This window comes from Sphaeramia orbicularis, chromosome 15, assembly GCF_902148855.1.
Source record: "Sphaeramia orbicularis chromosome 15, fSphaOr1.1, whole genome shotgun sequence".
In the NCBI taxonomy this organism is placed as follows: domain Eukaryota; kingdom Metazoa; phylum Chordata; class Actinopteri; order Kurtiformes; family Apogonidae; genus Sphaeramia; species Sphaeramia orbicularis.
The window spans coordinates 18,675,206-18,699,275 of NC_043971.1; the positions used below are offsets into that span (position 1 = coordinate 18,675,206).

Consider the following 24,070-nt stretch of genomic DNA (forward strand, 5'->3'; position numbering starts at 1 on the left):
AAGTCTGAAGTAAATTGAAACAAAATTGATGTTTTTATAGACATGTGAAATCTCGCCCATAATGAGTAAATGGGAGGAAAAAAAAGAGGTAAAAAACTCATTAAAAATTGGAACTTTGACCTACTTTTCCAAAGTGTAATCACATCTATTCTGGGTCACTGGCAATCTATAAACCCAATTTAGTATGAATTCAACCAACAGTTTTGCCGCTACAGACATTTGAAATTTCGCCGATTATAAGTAAATGGGGAAAAAAAATCATTAAAAAATGTAAACTTTGACCTATTTTCCCCAAAATGTAATCAGATCTATTCTGGGTCAGTGGCAATCCATAAACCAAATTTGGTTTGAATTCAACTTTTAGTTTTGCTGCTACAGACTTTTGAAATTTTGCCCATTATAAGTAAATGGGGAAAAAAAAGACTTTAAAAATTCATAAAAATTTAAACTTTGACCTACTGTTCCCTAGATGTAATGACATCTATTCTGGGTCACTGGCAATCTATAAACCAAATTTTGTTTTAATTCAACCATTAGTTTTGCTGCTACAGACTTTTGAAATTTTGCCCATTATAAGTAAATGGGAAAAAAAAAAAGATTTAAAAAAATCATAAGAAATTTAAACTTTGACCTACTGTTCCCTAAATGTAATGACATCTATTCTGGGTCACTGGCAATCTATAAACCAAATTTGATATGAATTCAACTAATAGTTTTGCAGCTAGAGTGTTAACAAAAAACAAAGAAACACCTTTATCCCTTTATAAGCCTCATAATCAAACTCACTCGTGTAGAAGAAACGCTGCCATTTCAGCATCAAACTCCATTATTTTCATTTAGAGCTGTGTCCAGTGGTGAAAACAACAACAGTGCTTCTAGTTTTTTATCATGTTGTCACTTTCTTTAACTCAAAAGGCTCCAGGGTTTTAGTTTTCCTCACCATGAGCCACCAGCAGAGTGACTCACTACTCCCTCTAGTGGTCACATAGATCCATCAGCCTGTTGGTGTAACACTTTATAACTAGAAGCACTCGGAGAGCGCAGACCTCCGCCAAGGCTGATCAGTGGCCCCCCCCGTGGGCCCCCCCACACCAAGGAGGTTATGTTTTTGCCAGGGTTTGTTTGTTTGTTTGTTTGTCTGTCTGTTTGTCTGTCCGTTAGTGTGCAACATAACTCAAAAAGTTATGGACAGATTTTGATGAAATTTTCAGGGTTTGTTGGAAATGCCCCCCCCCCCCCCCGTGGGCCCCCCCCACCCCCGATCACCACCAAAATGTAATCATTTCTTCCTTATCCCATTTCCAACAAACCCTGAAAATTTCATCAAAATCTGTCCATAACTTTTTGAGTTATGTTGCACACTAACAGACAGACAAACAGACAGACAGACAAACAAACAAACAAACCCTGGCAAAAACATGACCTCCTTGGCGGAGGTAATAAGTACACACTATGAAGCATTAGTTAAGCATTAACAAATACTGAATTCATTACTTATAAAGTAACTTATGATAAGAATGAGGATCTGACGGATATATAAAGCATATTCTGACATGAATACTCATTAGTATATGGTTTATCAGCACAGTTATAAATGTTCTACTCATCATTCGTAATCATTCATCATTCAATCATGCAGTTAGTTTGATAATCCCATGTGCTGTGTCTTTCCTTTGTTAGAATAACTCACGCTTTTATGGGTCTTTAGGTATTGCCAACCTTTAAATCTCATTTGTAAATGCTTTAGATGGCATAGATAGTCCACACTTTAGATGAGCTCACACCATATACTTAATTAATGAGTTGTAAGTGATTTATAACTACCTAAAATAATAAATTCCTGTATTAAGAACTGTTTATAGGACATCTGTTGGAAAATAAATGTGAGTTAGTATAAAATACACACTAACATATTCACTCACCATTAGTACATGTCTGAATACTAAATGTTTAAATGCTGAATCCATAATTTCTGAAGTATGAAAATACAATCATTAAGCACATTGTAGATGAGCTTATTAATGATGAGTAAAACCATTATAACTGCGCTGATAAACCATACATTAATGAGTATTCATGTCAGAAATAAGCTTAATAAATGATGAATTCAGTATTTGTTAATGCTTAACTAATGCTTCATAGTGTGTACTTATTATAAAGTGTTACCATTTAGTTAATATCTCTATAATTACCTCTGCCAAGGAGGTTATGTTTTTGCCAGGGTTTGTCTGTTTGTCTTTCTGTTAGTGTGCAACATAACTCAAAAAGTTATGGACAGATTTTGATGAAATTTTCAGGGTTTGTTGGAAATGGGATAAGGAAGAAATGATTAAATTTTGGTGGTGATTGGGGGTGGGGGGGCCCACAGGGGGGGCCACTGATCAGCCTTGGCGGAGGTCTGCGCTCTCCAAGTGCTTTTCTAGTTCATTATACTGATGTCTTTAGCATACAGTAACTTGAAACACTCTAATGGTAATCTCAGTTTATTTTTCAGTATATAAAAGCATAAATACTACATTTAGCCCATTTTAATGTAAACTTTGTCCATTGACAGACAGAGCTTCATGTTTTGAAGTACATAGATGCATGAAATGTGGAGTCATGTGTTTGGAGTTCTGCTTGTGTTCATTTAGTCTTGCTGTGGTCAAGACTAATGTGAACGATAATGATAGAACATAGTCTAACCCTGCCGTGCCCTATCAGCCATTACTCAATGTCTCTGTAAAGCATTAGTCTTAATTGTAATTGCATGGTCTGCCTTTCTTTTGTGGTTTTTATAAGTTTCATAATTTCATTCCCTGTTCTCATCAACTTTAACTTAACTTTAACGTCATTCTTCACGCTTCACAGAGAAAGATGAAAACAATTTATGGGAACAAAGGAAATATGAATCATTTTTCAGGACTGGAAAATGGCAACGATTAAACAACAAAGTTTTTAAAAGTAAGCTATAAAAAAATAACAAGTAAAACAATAAAATGTTCTATAACACATAAATAGCAGTCTCTGAAACAAGGCCATGTGCAGTTAGGATTCTGGGATATGACATATAACACACGGCAACAGACAAATGTATACTGTTTCAAATATAGGTGCATTGTTGGGCTGCAGGTAACACTGTTTACAGCAATATTTTTGTCCTTAGGTATGTGTGTTCTTTGCACATATGCAGGAAGGAACATATTCAGTCACTATAACATTTCTGCAAATTTGACCAATCATTGTGTTTCCTATAAATTTTGCCAGTCATTGCAGCTGCCTTTAAAAACTATCGAGTCAAACAACACACTCACTTTTGTTCTGGAAGCTTGCTTTTTTATATATATATTTTTTTTTATTTTGCCATTGGCCATTTTACAGAAATAAAGTCAAGGTTTGTCATAGTTATTAACAACTCTGTGTCCTTTGTACTTTAATATTGTATGTTTTTCTGCTTTCTGTTTTAACTTAGTTTTTGCTGCTTGTGGAGTAAAAACCCCATCTTCAATTACAGATAAAGCATCATTTATTGTAGATAATTCATTTATCAAGGCAGGGGTAGTTGTTTGTTTACCTGCTTTACTAGTTTTAGCTACTTCGAAGTAGCCCCTACCCCTGTCCTAATAAATGAATTATCTACATCAGGGGTGTCAAACTCATTGTAGTTCAGGGACCACATTCAGCTAAATTTGATCTGAAGAGGACCGGACCAGTAAAATAATAACATAATAATATATAAATAATGTCGACTCCAAATTTTTCTTTGTGTTTTAGAGCAAAAAAAGTAAATTTACATTATGAAAATGTTTACATCTGCAAACTATCTTTTCAAACAATGTGAATAACATGAACAAACTGAAAAAATAAGTGTAATTTTAACAATATTCTGCTTCAGTTTATCATTTACATATATTCATTATAACTTACAGATCACAGTGGAGCTACAGACACACAAAACATTCAGTAAAAGGCAGAATATTGTTAAAATTGTACTTACTTCTCTTAAGACATTCCAGGTTATTCATATTTGTTCAGGTTATTCACATTTTTTGCAAAATTATACTTTGTTTTAGTGTAAATACATGAAAATATTTACATTTACAAAGAAAAAAATTTGGAGTTGTCATTATTTATGTTATTATAGTAGTATTTGACTGGTCTGACCCACTTGAGATTGAATTGGTCTGAATGTGGAACCTGAACTAAAAGGATTGTTAATATCTTCAGTGTAATTTTTGCATTTCACAAATTCATCCCAAGGGCCGGACTGGACCCTTTGGTGGACTGGATTTGGCCCCTGGGCCGCATGTTTGACACCTGTGGGCTACAAGTAACACTGTTGACAGCAATATTTTTGTCCTTTGTATGTGTGTTCTTTGCACATATGCAGGAAGGAACATATTCAGTCACTATAACGTTTCTGCAAATTTGACCAATCATTGTGTTTCCTTTAAATTTTGCCAGTCATTGCAGCTGCCTTTAAAAACTGTCGAGTCACACAGCACAGCACCACACTCACTTTTGTTTCTGGAAGCTTTTTTTTTTTTTAATATATATATATATTTTTATTTTGCCATTGGCCATTTTAGAGAAACAAAGTCAAGGTTTGTCATTGTTATTAACAACTCTGTGTCCTTTGTACTTTAATGTTGTATGTTTTTCTGCTTTCTGTTTTAACTTAGTTTTTGCTGCTTGTGGAGTAAAAACCCCATCTTCAATTACAGATAAAGCATCATTTATTGTAGATAATTCATTTATCAAAGCAGGTGTAGGTGTTTGTTTGCCTGTTTTACTAGTTGTAGCTACTTCGAAGTAGCTGAAACTAGTAAAGCAGGTAAACAAACAACTACCTCTGTCTTGATAAATGAATTATATACATTCATTGTTTGTGGAAGACAGTATGAAACTACCAGAGTTTAAGAAAACAGCATTTGTTTAAAAAAAATGTAGTTCTGAACCTTTTTGATAAAAGAACTTAGAACAGTCAGAATAAGTGTTTCCAGGAATAACTTGCCTTTCCTTTAACCCTTTGATGCATGAATTATAAGAACCTTGGTCAAGATTTTTTTCTTGAGTATTTTCATTCCCCTTTAGGCATGAAAAAAACAATGAGTTTGAATTATTATTATTATTTTTTAATTAACCTACTTTTCATGGAGTTACAAAAATGTCCACTCATTTGGACACCATGTGTTTAATTTTTGAAGCAAGGAAACATGTATTTAACCCTTTCATGCATGAATTATGAGAACCTTAAACACGATTTTTCCCCGTTTTTTTTTTTTGTTTTTTTTTTTAACCTGCCACCACCCCACCCCCCCACCCCTTTGGGAGACAACTTTATTTTTAAATACAGCTTGTATTTAAGTAACAATCTCAAACTTTATATTCGCATGTTCATCCATTCCTTGCTCGTATACTTAAACATAGAGAGAGGGCTCATATAGACGAAAGTGTGCAGGGACAGGACGAGACAAGACAGTGGTTCCTCTTTAGGCATGAACCTATTTTTCACAGAGTTGCAAAAATGCCCACTCAGATGGACACCATGCATTTAATATTTGAAGCCAAGAGACGTGTATTTACTGATATACTATGTAAAAAACTATGAATTAAACATGTTTTTAATGCTGCTAATCTGATGTTTTCTCATATTTAAACATACTCTAATACTAGTTATTACTCACTTAATGGAGATAATATAAAAAAATAAACATTTTGTTAAAGAAAAACTGTTAATTACAGTCTAATAACAAGCAGCAATTGCTTTACACTCAAACATGTTATTGCAGATCAAGTTTATCAAAAACAGCAAAGTTACAGTAATAATATGAATGGCAGTGTATGGGATGATGCATTGGTGTCCACTGTGTTGGCTGATATGGAACTAAAACAACAAAACCCATGAATATATAAGAGAACAGCCGTAGAATAACTGTCCACTGGAGTGACTGCTGTGCATGAAAGGGTTAAACTATGCTAATTTTATATATTTATTTATTTTGCAAAATTTCACTTGGAAAAACCAGCACAACATGGAAAACTGCTGTGAAATCCTGCATTCTACTAAAAAAAAAGATCAGATGTGATGAATAACAATTTTTAATTAAATTTTAATCAATTAATCAATTACTATACTATGACAGCTACTACATACACTGTTTTGGTTCTATCAAACCTCCAACCTCAACACTATTGTTAAAAGGTTTTGATTGGCACATTTTTATCATTTTTGGTGCATCAGTTTTTGGACTGTGGAGGTTTTTGACCCCTAGATGGCAGTAAGAGCAAGAGAACCAGTGTATGAAGCATCATCTCATGTCTCACAGGACCGGATACTTCCCTTTCAGTGGTCGAGATAAGTTAAGAATTGATGAAAATGATGTTCATTATTATGTAAATTTCTTATCTCTCTTTCAGGCGGTTGAGAGGCTGATTCACCCCACCCTCTGTGAGCAGTGCATTGAGTTTCTGGAGCGCCGCTTAGTTCAGCAGCTCAACAGCAGCATAGAGCGAGCAGGAGAGGAGGTGATGCATGCCTTCATCCTGGTTCACACCAAACTCCTGGCCTTCTACTCCAGGTACAGTCAATGCTTATGTTAAGACTGCCATTTTTAAGAGGCCACGAAGGCGTCCTCATGTTTTCTTTGAAATTAAAGTGTCAGAAAATGTCTGTTTTGCCAATTCTTTTGCATCTTTGTTTTCAGGAAGAACTTATCTTTCAAAATCTGGCCATTAACCCTTTCATCCATAGCAGTCACTACAGTGGACAGTAATTCTACAGCTGTTCTCTTGTATATTCATGGCTTTTGTTGTTTTACTTGCATATCAACCAACACAGTGGATACTTATGCACCATCCCCTAATACACGTTACTGTAACATTCCTGTTCTTGATAAACCTGATCCGCAGAAACATATTTGAATGTAAATCAATTGTCAGTTGTTATTAGACTGTAATTAACAGGTTTTTTTTGTTGTTTTTTTTAAGTTGTTGTGTTTTGTTGTTTTTTGCATATTATTTGAGTGAGTAATAACTACTATTATGGTATGTTAAAATGTGAGAAAACATCAGATTAGCAACATTAAAAAAACATGTATTTCATAGTTTTCACACAGTATGACAGTAAATGCATGTTTCTTTGCTTCAAAAATTAAACACATGGTGTCCAGCTGAGTGGACATTTTTGTAACTCCATGAAAAATAGGTTCATAAAAAAATTCAATCACATTGTTTTTTTCATGCCTAAAGAGGAATAAAAACACTCAGGAAAAAAATCTTGATTGAGGTTCTCATAATTTGTGCATGAAAGGGTTAATTATCATTCTTATAAATAGTAAATGCTTAAAACAGTGTGTTTTAGTAAAAAAGACAAAAACAGACTTGATGTTTTTAGCATATTTATTATCAGAAACAACTGTAAATGTCCATAACGGAACTTTTTGAGATTGCAGAAATAGACTTTCAACTATTTTACATCTGCTCAAACATGATTTTTGATTTTGAACATTCAGTATCCATATTATGGCTTCATATTTTATGTTATTTCCAGGCGTTTTTTAGTCTGTGTGGAAGTCTCTGAAACAGTTCCTTTCTACTTCTAATAGAGTCCCACACTGCTGCCATAAAGTGTTACATAGTGTCGGAAAGGTCAGGATCTCAGCTTTCCGATGCCGTTTTAATTTTGTGGATAGTGCAAACAGTTCAGGAGTTACAGTAATTTGAATGCTGTAAAGTGCAAAATGAAGCACCGGAGAGGTTGTCGTCGTTTGCATTTGTCTTATTATTTCAATACATATGCTTCTTCTTTTATTTCCTGATTTCTGCAGCCGCAATGCGAGCACCCTGGTCACCTCAGACCTGCTGACCCTCATCATAATGGCGCAGAATATGTACCCAAGTTGTATAGACCTGGACGACCCAAGTCCTGAGGTAGGAGACGCAAAACGCAAAGCACCTGTGCCAGGGTTTTTCAACCTTGGGGTCGGGACCCCACGTGGGGTTGCCTGAAATTTCTAGTAATCAATAAAAATAAAAACTTACTAATAAAAAATATATGGTGAGTTGACAGAAACAATCCCAATACATAAAAGACATGACAAACTGTGAAGCTGAAACTGAAGCACTGTGGTACTGTTTATCTGTCAAATGTTCATTGTGGTCGGTTTCAGATGCTGCAGCTCTTTCATAATTCATAGTTTGAGTTCTTGTTTGTTCAGTATTAATTGTCAGCCTTGTAAATCCAAGCTGGACTGACTGTACATATCCTGACCAAGGAAAATAAAATTCTCCCTTTGTGCAGTAATCTACACCTGGCTTTTCTGCCTCCGTCCATAATAATATACATTATATAGACTAAATGTCATCTAAAATTAATGTTTATTCGCAACATAGTATAGCAAACTATTACATGATCAAAAACAAATTAATTTTAGCCAAAAAAAAAAAGTCTCTGTTTTGAATGTCTGGGGTCGGCAGAAATTTGTGATGTTAAAATGGGGTCACGAGCCAAAAAAGGTTGGAAACCACTGACCTACGCTCTCTTTATCTGTCAGCGTTGACTGATGATTGTCACTGTTTCTGTGAAGGATGTGGAGAGTACTTCTGGTTCTGGGCCTGAAAGTTTTTACACCCCAGAGCCTTCGCCCACGTCGAGAGATTCAGATGGTTCAGGTGGGTTGAGCACGTGAATGAGTGCATATGTTTTATTTATTTTTTTATCAGTTGTTGCACAATTAGGCACCGGGAGTTTCACTGCAAAAATCTAAATCTGACCAAGTGTATTTTTCTCATTTCTAGTCAGAATATCTCATCACGCTTAAAATAAGACATAATCACTTAAAGAGTAACTTTTCAGTGAGATATATCAGCTTGTTTTTAGACAATAGATCTTGAAAATCTTAAGAAATCTCACCAAGATAATTTCCACTTGTAATGACAGATTTTTTTTGTGCAATTCAAGATTTTGTTTTGCTTAATTCAGGCAAAAAAAATCTGCCAATGGAACAAGTGAAAATTATCTCGGTAAGATTTTTTGAAATAAGATTTTCAAGATCTATTGTCTAAAAATAAGTTCTTATATCTCACTGAAAAGTTACTCTTTGGGTGATTATGTCTTATTTTAAGTGAAATGAGATATTTTGACTAAAAATGAGAAAAATACACTTGGTAAGATTAGATTTTTTCCCGTGTTTAAAAGCCCTTCACTGACTTTTTTATTGATTTTGTCGTTGCCAGACAAGCCATTTAAATGCAGCTCTCCTGTGTTTGAGTTTGTGGACCCAGATATCCAGGTGAGATTATTTTTCAATGCCTGTCCCTAATAATTTACCATGAACAATCTTACTATATATCACTCACCATAAAAATAAATGACATCCTGTATTTACATTTACTGTAATACTGTATTTTCCTTACTGACGTCCTCAGATGGCGGAGGACAGCCTGCAGACTCTTGAAGTCCCACCTCCTGACCCTTCAACCCCTCGCAGAGTTTTCCTAGAGGTGTCACTCAAGGAGGGGCTGTATCCCATGATGCCTCATTCCATGTACTGTCTTCCACTCTGGCCTGGGATTACATTAGTGCTGTTAACTAAGGTTTGTAATACTGGAATATACTGTTTATTTACAGCATATACATTTCATTTGCAATTAATAAAATCAAAATTTGACCAAATTGTGCATTATTGTATTGAAGCTGCAGGGGCTGGAATCGGGGCAAAATACCATCCTCCTGCAGCTCTAAGTCAAAACCTTAATATGAGAATAGCTCCACTGATGTCGTTGAATACCAATATGGAAAAGTGAAGCTGCTTTTCAAAGCTTCCACGTCAAGACACAGACTGCATTACTAGAGTCACATTCAGGACCGACAGAATCTGAAAGAAGATGATCAGCATTTGTTAATAATCAGTGTTGGGTAAATTACTTTTAAAAAGTAATTAGTTATAGTTACTAGTTACTTTCCCAAAAAGCAATTGAATTAGTAACGGAATTACTCCTTCATACAGGGTGGGGAAGCAAAATTTACAATGAACATTTAGTTGTTTTTTCTCAGCAGGCACTACGTCAATTGTTTTGAAACCAAACATATATTGATGTCATAATCATACCTAACACTATTATCCATACCTTTTCTGAAACTTTTGCCCATATGAGTAATCAGGAAAGCAAACGTCAAAGAGTGTGTGATTTGCTGAATGCACTCGTCACACCAAATGAGATTTCAAAAATAGTCGGAGTGTCCATAAAGACTGTTTATAATGGAAAGAAGAGAATGACTATGAGCAAAACTATTACGAGAAAGTCTGGAAGATACTATTAAAGAAGAATGGGAGAAGTTGTCACCCGAATACTTGAGGAACACTTGCGCAAGTTTCAGGAAGCGTATGAAGGCAGTTATTGAGAAAGAAGGAGGACACATAGAATAAAAACATTTTCTATTATGTCAATTTTCTTGTGGCAAATAAATTCTCATGACTTTCAATAAACTAATTGGTCATACACTGTCTTTCAATCCCTGCCTCAAAATATTGTAAATTTTGCTTCCCCACCCTGTAAATGTAACTAGTTACCAGGGAAAGTAATTATTGCGTTACTTTTTTGAAAAACCTTCAAATATGTAAAAGGAAACAGATTTTTGAGCGTGTTTCACAGCCAGTTGCATAGAGTAGAACAGCAGACAGGTACTGAATACCATAACTGTGGTGAGGCTGGGGTCCACCAGGGCCCGGCTTTTCCACCACATAAGTGCATATCTGCATTTATAGGAAGAAGATGCTCCTCCAGTTAATCCCACATTTCCACTTTTTTCAGTCGCTCCTCCCTGATACAGCAGTAAATGTCTTCAGTCCAATCAGTCGGACTCCTCCCCTAAATTAGCTGAGCACGTAGCTGCGTTCAAGTGAATGGGGTGTGCTGGGATGACTCAAACTCGCAGATGTCATTAGTCGTTCAGGTGAAGGCAGCGTGGACAACTCAGACTCATGGACACACAGGTGAAGCATGAAGGCAGTGTGGGTAATTTGATAATAAGGACGGCTCGCAACGAATCGGTTCTTATCGTTCACTGAAAAGAGCCGTTCAAAAGACTCAACTCGTCTGGGAACGTCACACCTCTCGTGCCTAGCTGAGCGAGCCAGGACGGATAACAGCTGTTAGATATCAGTGCATAGTAACGCACCACATTTCACTGCCGGTAACGGTTACTGGAAAACAATAACGGCGTTAGTAATGCCGCTATTTTTAACGCCGTTATTCCCAACACTGTTAATAACATGTATTTAAATGTCTGCAATTAACAAAAATCCAGTCAATTTACTGCTGGAAAATGTAAGAAAGAGTAGAAGCAAAAGTTTCACATTGACTCGGATCACTTGAATTATAGTAGTTTGAAAGGAAATGATGTTATGCCATTATATATAAATATATTAATAAAGTTTATGTTTATTTATCATAAAAGCCAGATCATAGGAGATACAATTTTTGGATAAATTGAGTGAAAACAAACCAGAGGTAGTAAAAGTACAGTGTTCTTTGCTCATGTCAAAATACAGATACTTGTGTGAAAAAAAGACTCAGGTAGAAGTTGAAAAGTAAAAAAAATGGAAAAGTACAAACTCAAAGTGTGAGTAAACAGTAAACCTTTGAAGGACATTTCTGCCGGCTGTTTTCAGTGGAAAAATAAGCAGAAACCACATTATTTTAAAACTATAGTGCTTCATAGTCTTTATTTTTTTGGCATCATGGGTAAACTTTCCATAATAACCTGTGAACATATTGAAATTCCAGTGGAAGTCTACACACTTCTGTATAGATAATCTTCCCTGTGATGTGGATTTTGTCCAATCACAGGTGTTTTCAGGCAGGTACAAGGGTCAAGTACGTGTCGTAGCTGTAATTTCCTTATCACTGTTAAGATTTCTCAGCAGTGGCTCTCCTAATCTGCTCTGACTTGATGAGTAACTTTGCTTCATTTTCTCGCAGCTGTGTGAAATGATGTCAGGTCACACACATTTATGTTTAGTCTTTTATTTATTTTTTTTCTCCTGCAGCTTTAATGGAAAGTAAAGTCTATTAAATCATTCTAAATCACAGGTGTCAAACATGCGGCCCAGGGGCCAAATCCGGCCCGCCAAGGGGTCCAATCTGGCCCGTAGGATGAATTTGTGAAATGCAAAAATTACACTGAAAATATTAACAATCAATAGTGTAAAAATCCTTTTACATACACATATAAACCAATCAGATCTCAATTGAATCAGACCAGAAAATACTGTCATAATAAGCTATAAATAATGACAACTGCAGATTTTAATCTTTGTTTTAGTGTAAAAAAAGTAAAATTACATGAAAATGTTTACATTAACAAACTATCCTTTTTACAAAAAATGTGAATAACCTGAAGAAATATGAACAAGGTGAAATGTCTTGAGAAAAGTAAATGCAATTTTATCAATATTATGTGTATTTGTAATTGTAATGTAAGTTATAAAGCACATGTGTAAAGGATAAACTGATGCAGAATATTGTTAAAACTGCATTTGTTTTTCTTAAGACATTTCAAGTTGTTCAAGTTATTCAGATTTTTAAGGAAACGATGTAGATATTAACATTATCATAATGTTATTTTAATTTTTTCACTGGTATTATTTTACTGGTCTGGCCCACTTTAGATCATATTGGGGTGAATGTGGCCCCTGAACTAAAATGAGTTTGACAGCCCTGTTCTAAATCCAAAAGTAAAAATTAAATCATGAACATTAGTGTGCATTTCCCTGGCCTAGAAATCATTTATATATATATATATATATATATATATTTTTTTTTTTTTTAATGAAAATAATAACAGAAAAATATCATTCCTAGTCAAATTAGAATTCACTGCAGTCATATTTATCAAAACCACCACTTTTTTTTGTATGTCACTCTGCCCTAGTTTGTATCCAAAACTATATGTTATATCTCTCATATCAGATTCCCACCAGTGCTGTGGCCATGTCAGTGTATACATATTTGGAAGCCTTTGCCAAGTTGGAAAAGCGTCTGAGAGAAGGTCAAGAGGGTTCTGCTGCCACTAGAGGTCAGCCGACTATACACGACCTCCGAAGCAAACTTGACAAATTCATCAAAGCCTTGGGTCCGAGTGATATACAGGTCAGTGTTAGTGTATGTGTGCTGTGGCATATGTGCATCAAATGACCTGTAATCTGTATGTTTTTGGGTTTTTTGGTCTATTTATAGTGTCATTCATGTTTCATTTGTGACTAATTGTAATCAGTATCTACTGCAGATAGCCATATTTTTTCATATATCGGTCAAAATTTGCTTAGAGGTCTTATTTATGTCTTTGTGCATAAGAAATCAATATAAGTGAATCCCCAAAGGAACTTTGTGTTGGTAAATGCAAGTTATGCAAATTTACAGGATTTCAGTTCTGTTGCAACATGTTGATGGTCATATGAACTATGTTTTCAGGTCAAAAATGTCCAATTTCATCACAGTTAATGCGATATTTTCATGTCATAAATGGGCAAGTTACATTTTAACTGAATTTACCTGAAAAACAAATATTCTATTCTTTTAGATTCCCCAATTTTTCTTACAAGATTATATGCTACATATCACATGTTTTATTTTTACAGGTTGCAATATGGAGTATGGTGCTGATCTATCCTGCTTATGATACGCAAATATATACATTAAGAATGTCACACGTCACTTTTTAAATCAACAGTTTTCTAATAATAAGCATTTTTATAAAGAAATAACAATTCTCTACTTTTATTTACTCTTTAGTCTGATGATAAACAATACAATAAATAATTATGATACTAGTTTTTGCACAGGGATCATTTGTGGAAATGGTGACATGGCTGCCGAGCATCAGTATGATGGGATCTGGAACAACCATGTCACATCCGTCCACTGCCACATTTTGTGTTTTTGTGTCAGCTGTTATTGTTTTAGATCCACAATACTAACATTTATGAATAAGAGGATAATTAGCAATAGTAAGTATATAAGTGTATTACTAATAAAGTACTGGTACTGACCAGAGCATCATGGGTAATGTCACGTCCATCCACCAGCAAAAGTTTTCACATACCCGTGCTATTGAAAATCCAATATTTCTGAAAATGTAGCTTCCACTGTCAAATAATATCAGTAGTCTGTGCACAAATGTATTAGCATTATTTCAACACAGTTCTATGCATTTCTTACAACTTTTTTTTTTTTTTTTTTACAAAAATGGCCACTCATTTGACCTCCTAAGTAAATTTTAGCCGATATACCATATGGGGATGTTGGATTAGATATGTTTATGTTTGTAAAATGCCTTGTATATTTGTATGAGCAAAACTAAATAAAAATTATGTTTAAAAAAAAAAAGTTACCTATAATCAAATGTTATCTGCTTTTGGTTATTTTTCTCTTTAGTCTGCACAGTTGCAAAATGTCTGGACAGAGTTCAAAACCAGAGCCTTTGGCAGAGGAGGACCAGGCTTCAACAGAGAGTAAGTGTGCTACAGCCCCCTGCTGGCCACAGTATGTCATTGCAGATTTATTGAATAATGAATTCTCTTTTCGTTTCAGTTTGATCCCGTGGTGCAAGAATATGAAGACCCAGCTTTGTGGTATATATCGACAGTGCTTTCTTATTGATCCTGGACCTTCTGATGTTCCTCGTCATCTCTCCCCTGGTCTGCAGGAACGGGCTCAGACCTTGGTCCAGTATGTACCAGTATATACCTGTTCTGAAACACAGTCACATAAGCAGGTCTTTTTCTCTGCTGGTGTTTAGATTTTTATTTTCTATCATTTGTTTTAGAGAGAAACTGATGGACTGGAAGGACTTCCTGTTGGTGAAAAGCAGGAGGAATATCACCATGGTCTCATATCCTGCCAACAAAATATCTCTGTTCTCTTTGATGCCTCATTCTGTCTGATCTCTATGGTTTGCAGCAGGAATGCTCAAACTAAATTTGTGAAGGTGCTTGCATAATTTAGGAATTTCAAATAAACATGGCACGTACATAGGCCCGGAGAACATGCACACAGTTAAACTAAGTGTATTGATCTTGACCCAGTTATTCTCACGTATCTGGAGGATTTCCCAGGCCTCATCCATTTTATCTGTGTTGACCGATCCACGGGCCAAATGATCGCACCTTCGCTTAACATCACAGAGCGCAACACCTCTGAGCTCGGGAAGGGGCCTGTGGCTCAGTTCATCAAAAGCAAGGTTCAGTATGAGAAAGTGCATATCTTAAAACTGAAATGAGTGTCTTCTTCGTAACATGGCTTCCAATGACTTCAGCTTCTTTCCTGGGTCACACAGCTGGATTTAGGTGTGTTTGGGGGGACTTCTGGTTCAGCTCAGGGTTTTCAGTGTCACCAAGGTGGTATCCAGGGTCTTAATTGGTCTTAAAAATCTTGAAATTACAAATCTGCATTTGATACCTTAAAAAAGTCTTTAAAATGTATTAAATTTAATATGCTAGGTCTTAAGTTATGTTACCATAAACTTGTTGGCTGTATTGTGTTTAACCCTTTCATGCACAGTGGTCACTACAGTGGACAGCTATTCAAAGCTGTTCTTTTGTACATTCACCAATTTTGTGGTTTTAGTTCCATATCAGCCAAAAGTGTGGACACTTATGCATCATCCCTAACACTGATATTCATACCATTAATGTAACTTTGCTGTTCTTGATAAACCTGATCTGCACTAACATGTTTGAGCGTAAATCAATTGCTTGTTATTGTTATTAGACTGTAATTAACAGGGTGGTTTTTTTTAAACAAAAGGTTGTTGTTTTTTTTGCATAGTATCTCCATGAAGTGAATAATAATTAGTATTATAGTATGTTAGAATGTGAGAAAATATCAGATAAGCAGCATTAAAAATTTTATTATTTCATAGTTTTCACACAGTACATCAGTAAATACATGTCTTTTCTTCAAAAATGTAAATGTATGGTGTCCAGTTGAGTGGACATTTTTGCAACTCCATGAAAAATAGGTTCATAAAAATTTTCAACACTCAGGAAAAAATCTTTATTAAGACTCTCGTAATTCATGCATGAAAGGGTTAAATATGTCTGTTAAATGCCCAAACTGCAAAGAAAGTAACATTAATCTGCTAAATTCCACCCATTCCAACCCGAAAATTTATACTGAAATTAGGAGCCAAAAAAAGAAAATGAAATTAGGAACCAATTAGCGCTAACTTTGCAGCCCCTGGTGAGAAATGACTGGGAACAGTGGGAATCAAGGCGTTGGAGTAAATCCATTTATTTTCCTCAATTTTAGGAGTCATGAATTTTTGCTTATATGACTGTGAAATGGGCATTAAATTCTGTATTAAGTAGTCTTAAAAGATCTTAAAAGGTCCCATAGGAACCCTGGTATTCTTCTTAATAGGGTAAATCACAGCAGGAACTTATCCTCCAAACCTCGTTGAGTCTGACCAGTTGATTCCACAGAAGCTGAATAAAGAAGGAAGTTGACGTGTTGCACAGTTAGTGAGATGGTCTGTTATCGTCTCATTCTAGCGACTGATTAAAGCACTGAGACCTTGGACCTGATGATCTAATAACGTATGACAGTGACCCCACTGAGTCACTTGAGTTCTGTTTTTTTATGTGTTCTTCACAAGCTACCACCCACGGTAGAGATGAAACAACAGATTGTGTTATCTAATCACTGTAATGACTTAATGGTGTACATTAATATAATTACAGTCAGATCCACTTGTGCTTTACTAATATGATAGTGCTAAGAATATTAATGTATATATTCACATTCACTGGGTGATTTTTAGATAGCTGTTGTCTTTTTAGTCTGTATTATATTTAAATTTCTCTTCTGTTTTAAAGAAAAGTTTGGTCTTTCAAGAAATATGCAGCTCTAGATCTATGCACACTGCAAAAATCTAACTCTTACCAAGTGTATTTTTCTCATTTCTAGTCAAAATATCTCATCACACTTAAAATAAGACATAATAACCTAAAGAGTAACTTGTAAGCGAGATATAAGAACTCATTTGTAGGCAATAGATCTTGAATATCATTTCAAGAAATCTTACCAAAATATTTTCACTTGTTCCATTGCCAGGTTTTTTGTTTGAGTTAAGCAAAAAAAATCTTGAATTTAGCAAAAAAATCTGCCAATGAAACAAGTGGAAATTATCTCGGTAAGATTTCTTAAAATAAGATTTTCCACATCTGTTTTCTAAAAATAAATTCTTATATCTCACTGAAAAGTTACTCTTTAGGTGATCATGTCTTACTTTAAGTGTGATGAGATATTTTGAGTAGAAATTAGAAAAATACACTTGGTAAGATTTAGATTTTTTGCAGTGTCGATGTCTTTAAACTTCTGTTTTAGTGACACTGGCATCAATTACAACAAAACTAGACCTAAACCAGGTCTGGTCCAAACCAGGGACTGGAGCATTATTCAGCCTGGAGATGAAGAGGACTGTCAGTGTTGGACAGTAGTTTAGTACGTTTGCTGAAGTGCAAATTTGAGGTTGTTATATTTCCATTTCAGAGAGTTATTAGGGTTTTTAGATGAACTGAACATGAAAACAGATTTCAAACCAATTTTGCATCTGATAACTTACAGTTTTGGATTTTTGCAGCTCAGATAGTAATTCTCTTTCTAAACTATTTTCAGTAAACATTCAAATCAATCAACGGACAATAGTGAACCTCCTTGGAGGATTTCTTATGCTAGACTTTTACTGAAGTCAATTATTTAAAAACGTATTGTTTAATTTTCCTTCTTTATTAATTAACATTACATTTTAGGTGATTATGTCTTATTTTAAGTGTGATGAGATATTTTGACTAGGAATGAGAAAAATACACTTCATAAGATTAAGATTTTTGCAGTGTATGTTTTTAATTAATAATTTGGGGCCAACGCCACCTCTTCTACAGTCACGGAAAAAATTATTAGACCATCAAAAGTCATCAGAAACAATGATTATGCACTCCGGTACTAACTCCTGTGTGTATCATGTGACTAAAACAGGCAGAAAAGAAAACATGGAATGCCTAAAAACACTGTTTTTATCAGTCCAATGCCATAGATATTGATGTAAGAACTGAAGTGATTTTGGTTTTATCAAGAAAACCATGGAAAATGGATAGATATCAGCTCTGAAATTAAACTCTTAGGGGCTGTTTTTGTTGTTATCATTATATTTGTCCAAACAAATCTACCTTTAGTTTTCCCAGGCATTAAAATGAACAAGAAATTGAATAAAACAAGGGTGGTTTAATAATTTTTTCTATATCTGTGTGAATACATTAACCCTTTCATGCATACTGGTCACTACAGTGGACAGTTATTCTCCAGCTGTTCTCTTTTATATTCATGGGTTTTGTTGTTTTAGTTCCATATCAGTCAACGTAGTGGACTCTTAGGCATCATCCCATACACTGACATTCATACAATTATCAGAACTTTGCTGCTCTTGATAAACCTGATCTGCACTAACATGGTTTAGTGTAAATGAATTGCTAATTGTTATTAGACTGTAATTAACAGTTTTCTGAAACAAAAAATTTTATTTATTTATTTTTTTTGGCATATCCTCCTGAGACCCAGCAATGCATTTTGTCCTCTGTAGGGGACAAAAGTTTGACAGTTTAACTTTAAAAATACTGTCCATTGCAAAGGAAATTCTGTTAAAAAAATAAATCAATAAATAAAGATAATTTTTAAATTGTATGTGGAAAAAAACTATTGCATTATGCAGTTTCCAATCAAGACAATTTTTAATGTAAAAAAGCTAAAATTGTCAATTTCCTGAATCTCAGGAGGATATTATCTCCGTGAATTAAGTAATAACTAGTATTAGAGTATGATAAAATGTGAGAAAACATCAGATTAGCAGCATTAAAAATGTTTTTATTTCATAGTTTTCACATGGTATATCACTCTCTGATGAGTTTTAAATGCATGTTTCTTTGCTTCAAAAATTAAACGCATGGTGTCCAGCTGAGTGGACATTTTTGTAACTCCACGAAAAATAGGTTCATAAAAAAAATTTAATTGCATTGTTTTTTTAATGCCTAAAGAGGAATAAAAACACTCAAGAAAAAAATATTGACTAAGGTTCTCATAATTCATGCATGAAAGGGTTAATCACTAGGATCAGAAAATCTCTCTGTAGTATTATTGTGTAACTGTGATTGTCAGGTTTTGTTGAACTTGGCAACAGGGGGATATTCTTGCACCGTTGATCCTGCTTCACAATATAGGTCCCTAGTTACAGTACATTTTTAGCTTACCGGCTGACAGGCTGTAAGCTATTGTCGTCATGTGGCATCCGGCGGCATCGTCTGTCGTCGTTGTCGTCTGTCGTCGTTGTCTGTCATCCGTTACGAAAATTTCAATCGTCTTCTTCTCCAAAACTACAATTCCGATTGACTTCAAACTTGGTATACAGCTTCTTTGTGATGATGTCAACAAAAGTTAGTGAAATTATTTGGATCCGGATCTGATTCTGGATTTTGTGCGACTTTGAAAAATTTCCCCAGTATAAGAGATAGGAAGAGGATGGATGCAATAACTCAGTAAATATAAATGATATCCAGTGTAAATTTCTACAGTCCAGCCCTGATGGGGAGATGACCAAAACATAATGTCCACATGCTGATCAGGATCTTCTTCTGGATCCGGGAACTTATGGAAAATTTAACATGGGCTCTTATGGGGAAAAAATTTCAAGCATCTTTTTCTCCGAAACTCCAGTTCTGATTGACTTCAGACTTGGTATACAGCTTCTTTATGATGATGTCAACACAAGGTATTGCAGTTATTTCCATCCGGATCTGATTCTGGATTTGGTCCGACTTTGAAAATTTTTCCCATTATAAGAGATAGAAAGTGGATTGATCCAATAAATCAACCAAAACCAAAAATTTTTTACAGATCTGATTGGAATATGACCAAAACATGGGCTTTTTCTGTAATTATTTTTAATTATTTTTATTATTTTTTTTAATTTTATTTCGAACATGCAAAGAAAATAACACAAAACAAAGCAAATTAAGACATAAATAAAATAACATTTAAATGGACAGAATCTATCTTCAAGCACATACAAGTCTGAATTTTGCATGTTTGAAAAGGAGTAGGAAGAAGTATAAACTTAATATAAGTAATATAATAAATACACGTAACTGGGTGATAATAAATGGCATCTGGATACATTTCCCAAAGCTTTTCTTTTGGCTGGTAAGATACAGGGCCATTGGTCCTATTTTTATTATTTGCTATGATACTTGTCTTAAACATATGTTAAATTTCTGTCCTATTGAAGGTGTGGAGCTTAGTGAACACGACACGCCGTTATCTCCAGAAGGGCTACTCCACCGTCACATTACGGGATGGAGATTTCTACTTCTGCTATTTCCTGTGGTTTGAAAACGAAACCGTAAGTATCAGTTCAGCACTCTCACCCATGCTAAGTCCATATACAGGGTTCATAAGTGTGCTTGAAATCCTTGAAAATACTTGAATATCAATGTTGTGTTTTCAAGGTCTGAAAAGTGCTTGAATTCTAATTTAAGTGCTTGAAAGTGCTTGTAATCATAACTCTGTGATGTTATTTATATAATGTTAACTCTGCCATGTTAAACGGCAAGCCAAAGCTACTTAGAGAGATGATACATTATGAAAAATAAACTTTATGTCAAAAAAGATGATTAAGTGTTCTAAGGTCTACTCCAGGTATATTTTTAGCTTACCGGTAATTTGTGAGTGTGCCTGAAGAACGCCAAGTGGCTTTCCTTTTTTTGGATAAAACTTTTAATTTCTATACTTTTTGCTATTGTGAAACATAATTTTACATGTTTATAGCATGTTACAGTGTACATCATTGTGATAAAAAGTTACAAAATAATCATGAGTATATGTATTCCTGTAGATATGGATTTTACTCCAGTGATAAGGTGCTGTGCTGGAAAAAAATTAGAAAATGACCCTTGAAAGTGCTTTAAAAGTGTTTGAATTTCTCAAATGAATGTACCTTATTTTGGATGATAGATATCGATAACCATAACTGTTATTTCTTCTGTTTTTGTTTCTTTACTTTACACAGCTGTTGTATTTCTCTAACTATACAATGGAATCGGCCTGATCACAATCAAGGGTACCAGGAAGGGTGCACATATAGATAAAACATAATAATACTCTATCAAAAAATCAGACAGGCCATTTTATTTGTCTGATATTTCTCTTTTAAAGTCTAAAATATTTTTGTATTATGGTGTCTACTAAAAATTTCACAGGCTTGCCCCTGTCAAATCAGAAATTATTGGGTGTACGGACACTCCAGCCTAATAGCCTCCATATTTAATGCCTACAAAGATATACAAATGTTTCAGCACTCAGGATAATCATGCATTGTTTATTGAACAGATGTCATGTCCAAAGCATGTGTGCTGAAAAATTCTATATATTGTCAGAAACAATAAAACATTGTATCTGATATGGTGTACGGACACTACTTGGTGTATGGACTCTACAAGATTGGAATGGAAATCTGGCTTACCACATGGTCGCATCTCTGTTAGATCTTTAAGTTTTCCTGGTACAGGAGGAAAGAAACATTTGTGAACAAGTTATAACAGTATATCTATCAGGCATATACGCGATATTATTGATGGAAGTATATTGATGTACGGACACTACATGAATTTTGGTGAACAACGCGCCATTGAAAAAATGCAGTTGGATGTAAACATCTGTTTGACACATTGTTGCCAAATTTTCTGCAGCCAGGGAGCATAGCAAAATCGGTCTAGTTGTGCATATTTAGTCATAATAATACTTACATAACAGGTTCCCATTCTATTATTACAATTAAAGGGCTGTAAAAGAAGGGTTTTCAGAACAAAATGGTTGATTGTCTTAATACTGAAAATAAGAATTGATAATCAAACAGCTGTTCAACAAAAATGATCAATAAATGAAAAGCAATGTGATGTGTGTATTTTGTAATAAAAAGACACAGGAGTTGAGTAGGAATTATTTATTGTGTTACATTATGTACAATAATTTTGCTCTCTTATAACAATAAAACTGTGCACATGTTTTCACGCTCATTGGGTCGCCATTTTATCAGTTTTTATCTGATTTTCTTCAAATTTGGAGGATTGCCAGATCTAGTAATAAGATGGCCAAAGAAACATTTTGGGAATGGTTTTGGGGGTATCTTTTTACAATACTGATTAATAACTGATGCAAATATACTTGTTCACCTTGATTGTGATCAGGCCGAATACGTAATATGAATATGTATCTCTTTGTTAAAATGTGAAAAGTTTAAAAAAATTTGAGTATTAAAAAAAAAAAAAAAGTGTGTACGAACCCTGCATATAACATCCTGTGATGGTGTTTATCTGTTCGATCAGGGCTACAAGTTAGAGGCCGTGGATCTTCCTATCTTACCTGATGACTCTCCCCCAATTGGAATGCTCTCGTGGGATTACTACAGGTACTTAACGTCACTGACCAGAACATATGTGATTAATCCAGAGGAGAGTGCTCCAGATACTAAAACAGTCATGTGTCCTGCAGGAAGCTGCGTCGGTACTACAGTAAGAACCACCAGGGTGAGGTGGTGAAATGCTACGAGCTGCTGACCGTTCACCTGGGCGTTATCCCTTCAGAGATCATCCTGCAGCACTGCAGACAGCTGGCAAGCAAACTGTGGGAGCCTTCTCGCAACCCACTGCTATAAACACACTCCCTCACACACAAACGCAGACTGAGCCACAGTGGACACGGTACACACTGGTTACAGTGCCAGGAGTGGAAAGAATCATGAATCTCGTTTCCATAGCTGTCAATGAGTAGGAGGTTTTATATAATATAATTTACCGCACTTCAGTTTATAATTAGCGCAATACAATTGTGCTTTTAATGCACTATAACTTATCTTAGCAAAATCCCTCTTTAATATTTGTATTTTATCACATGACCAGTTTCCTATTTATTAGTAATGTATTATTGCTGTGTTTTGGTTTGTTTGTTTTTTTTTTCACTTTTTTATCTACTGCTGATTGACTTTTATAAATGTAAATGTAAATTTTTCATTCTCCTGCTTCTGCTACCGATGATGTTACTAATAAAAAATACAAACACTTCGTATTTAACCCTTTCATGCATAGCGGTCACTGCAGAGGACAGTTATTCTACATCTGTTCTCTTGTATATTCATGGATTTTGTTGTTGTAGTTGCATATCAACCAACACAGTGGATACTTATGCACCGTCCCATAATACATTGTAATCCATACCATTACTGTAACGTGTTAAATCAATTGCTAATTGTTATTAGACTGTAATCAACAGTTTTCTTAGTCAAAAAGGTATTTTTTTTGTATATTGTCTGCATGAAATTAGTAATAACTAGTATTAGAGTATGATAAAATGTGAGAAAACATCAGATTAACTGCATGAAAAATGTTTTTATTTCATAGTTTTCACGCAGTTTATCACTTTCTGATGATGGGTTTTAAATACAACCCTTTCATGCATAGCGGTCACTGCACAGGACAGTTATTCTACATCTGTTCTCTTGTATATTCATGGATTTTGCTGTTTTAGTTGCATGTCAACCAACGCAGTGGATACTTATGCACCATCCCATAATACACTGCAACTCATACCATTACTATAACTTTGCAGTTCTTGAGAAACCTGATCTGTCGCAACATATTTGAGTGTAAATCAATTGCTAATTGTCATTAGACTGTAATTAATATTTTTTTTTGTTTTTAAACAAGAAGTTTTTGTGTTTTGTTGTTTTTGCTAATTATTTGAGTGCATAATAACTACTATTATAGTATGTTAAAATGTGAGAAAACATCAGATTAGCAACATTAAAAAAAACATTTATTTCATAGTTTTCACACAGTATGACAGTAAATACATGTTTCTTTGCTTCAAAAATTAAACGCATGGTGTCCAGCTGAGTGGACATTTTTGTAACTCCATGAAAAATAGGTTCATAAAAAAAACAAAAAAAATTAACCCCTTTGTTTGTTCATGCCTGAAGAGGAAT

The 24,070-nt window shown here is 34.7% G+C and overlaps 1 protein-coding gene across 2 annotated transcripts in view; it reads left to right on the forward strand.

Moving 5' to 3' along the window:
* Positions 1 to 23,154, forward strand: part of hps1 (HPS1 biogenesis of lysosomal organelles complex 3 subunit 1) — a 40,786-nt gene extending 17,632 nt beyond the window's left edge. For both annotated transcript variants that reach the window (XM_030156784.1, XM_030156783.1), the window contains exons 6-18: positions 6,400 to 6,560; positions 7,809 to 7,911; positions 8,568 to 8,652; positions 9,217 to 9,272; positions 9,409 to 9,576; positions 12,955 to 13,134; positions 14,419 to 14,495; positions 14,575 to 14,712; positions 14,810 to 14,875; positions 15,079 to 15,223; positions 20,321 to 20,434; positions 22,416 to 22,498; positions 22,582 to 23,154. In XM_030156784.1, the coding sequence (XP_030012644.1) occupies positions 6,400 to 6,560; positions 7,809 to 7,911; positions 8,568 to 8,652; positions 9,217 to 9,272; positions 9,409 to 9,576; positions 12,955 to 13,134; positions 14,419 to 14,495; positions 14,575 to 14,712; positions 14,810 to 14,875; positions 15,079 to 15,223; positions 20,321 to 20,434; positions 22,416 to 22,498; positions 22,582 to 22,744 (1,539 nt within the window). In that variant the 3' untranslated portion in view covers positions 22,745 to 23,154. The remainder of the gene's footprint in view (positions 1 to 6,399; positions 6,561 to 7,808; positions 7,912 to 8,567; positions 8,653 to 9,216; positions 9,273 to 9,408; positions 9,577 to 12,954; positions 13,135 to 14,418; positions 14,496 to 14,574; positions 14,713 to 14,809; positions 14,876 to 15,078; positions 15,224 to 20,320; positions 20,435 to 22,415; positions 22,499 to 22,581) is intronic.
* The last annotated feature ends 916 nt before the right edge of the window (positions 23,155 to 24,070 follow it).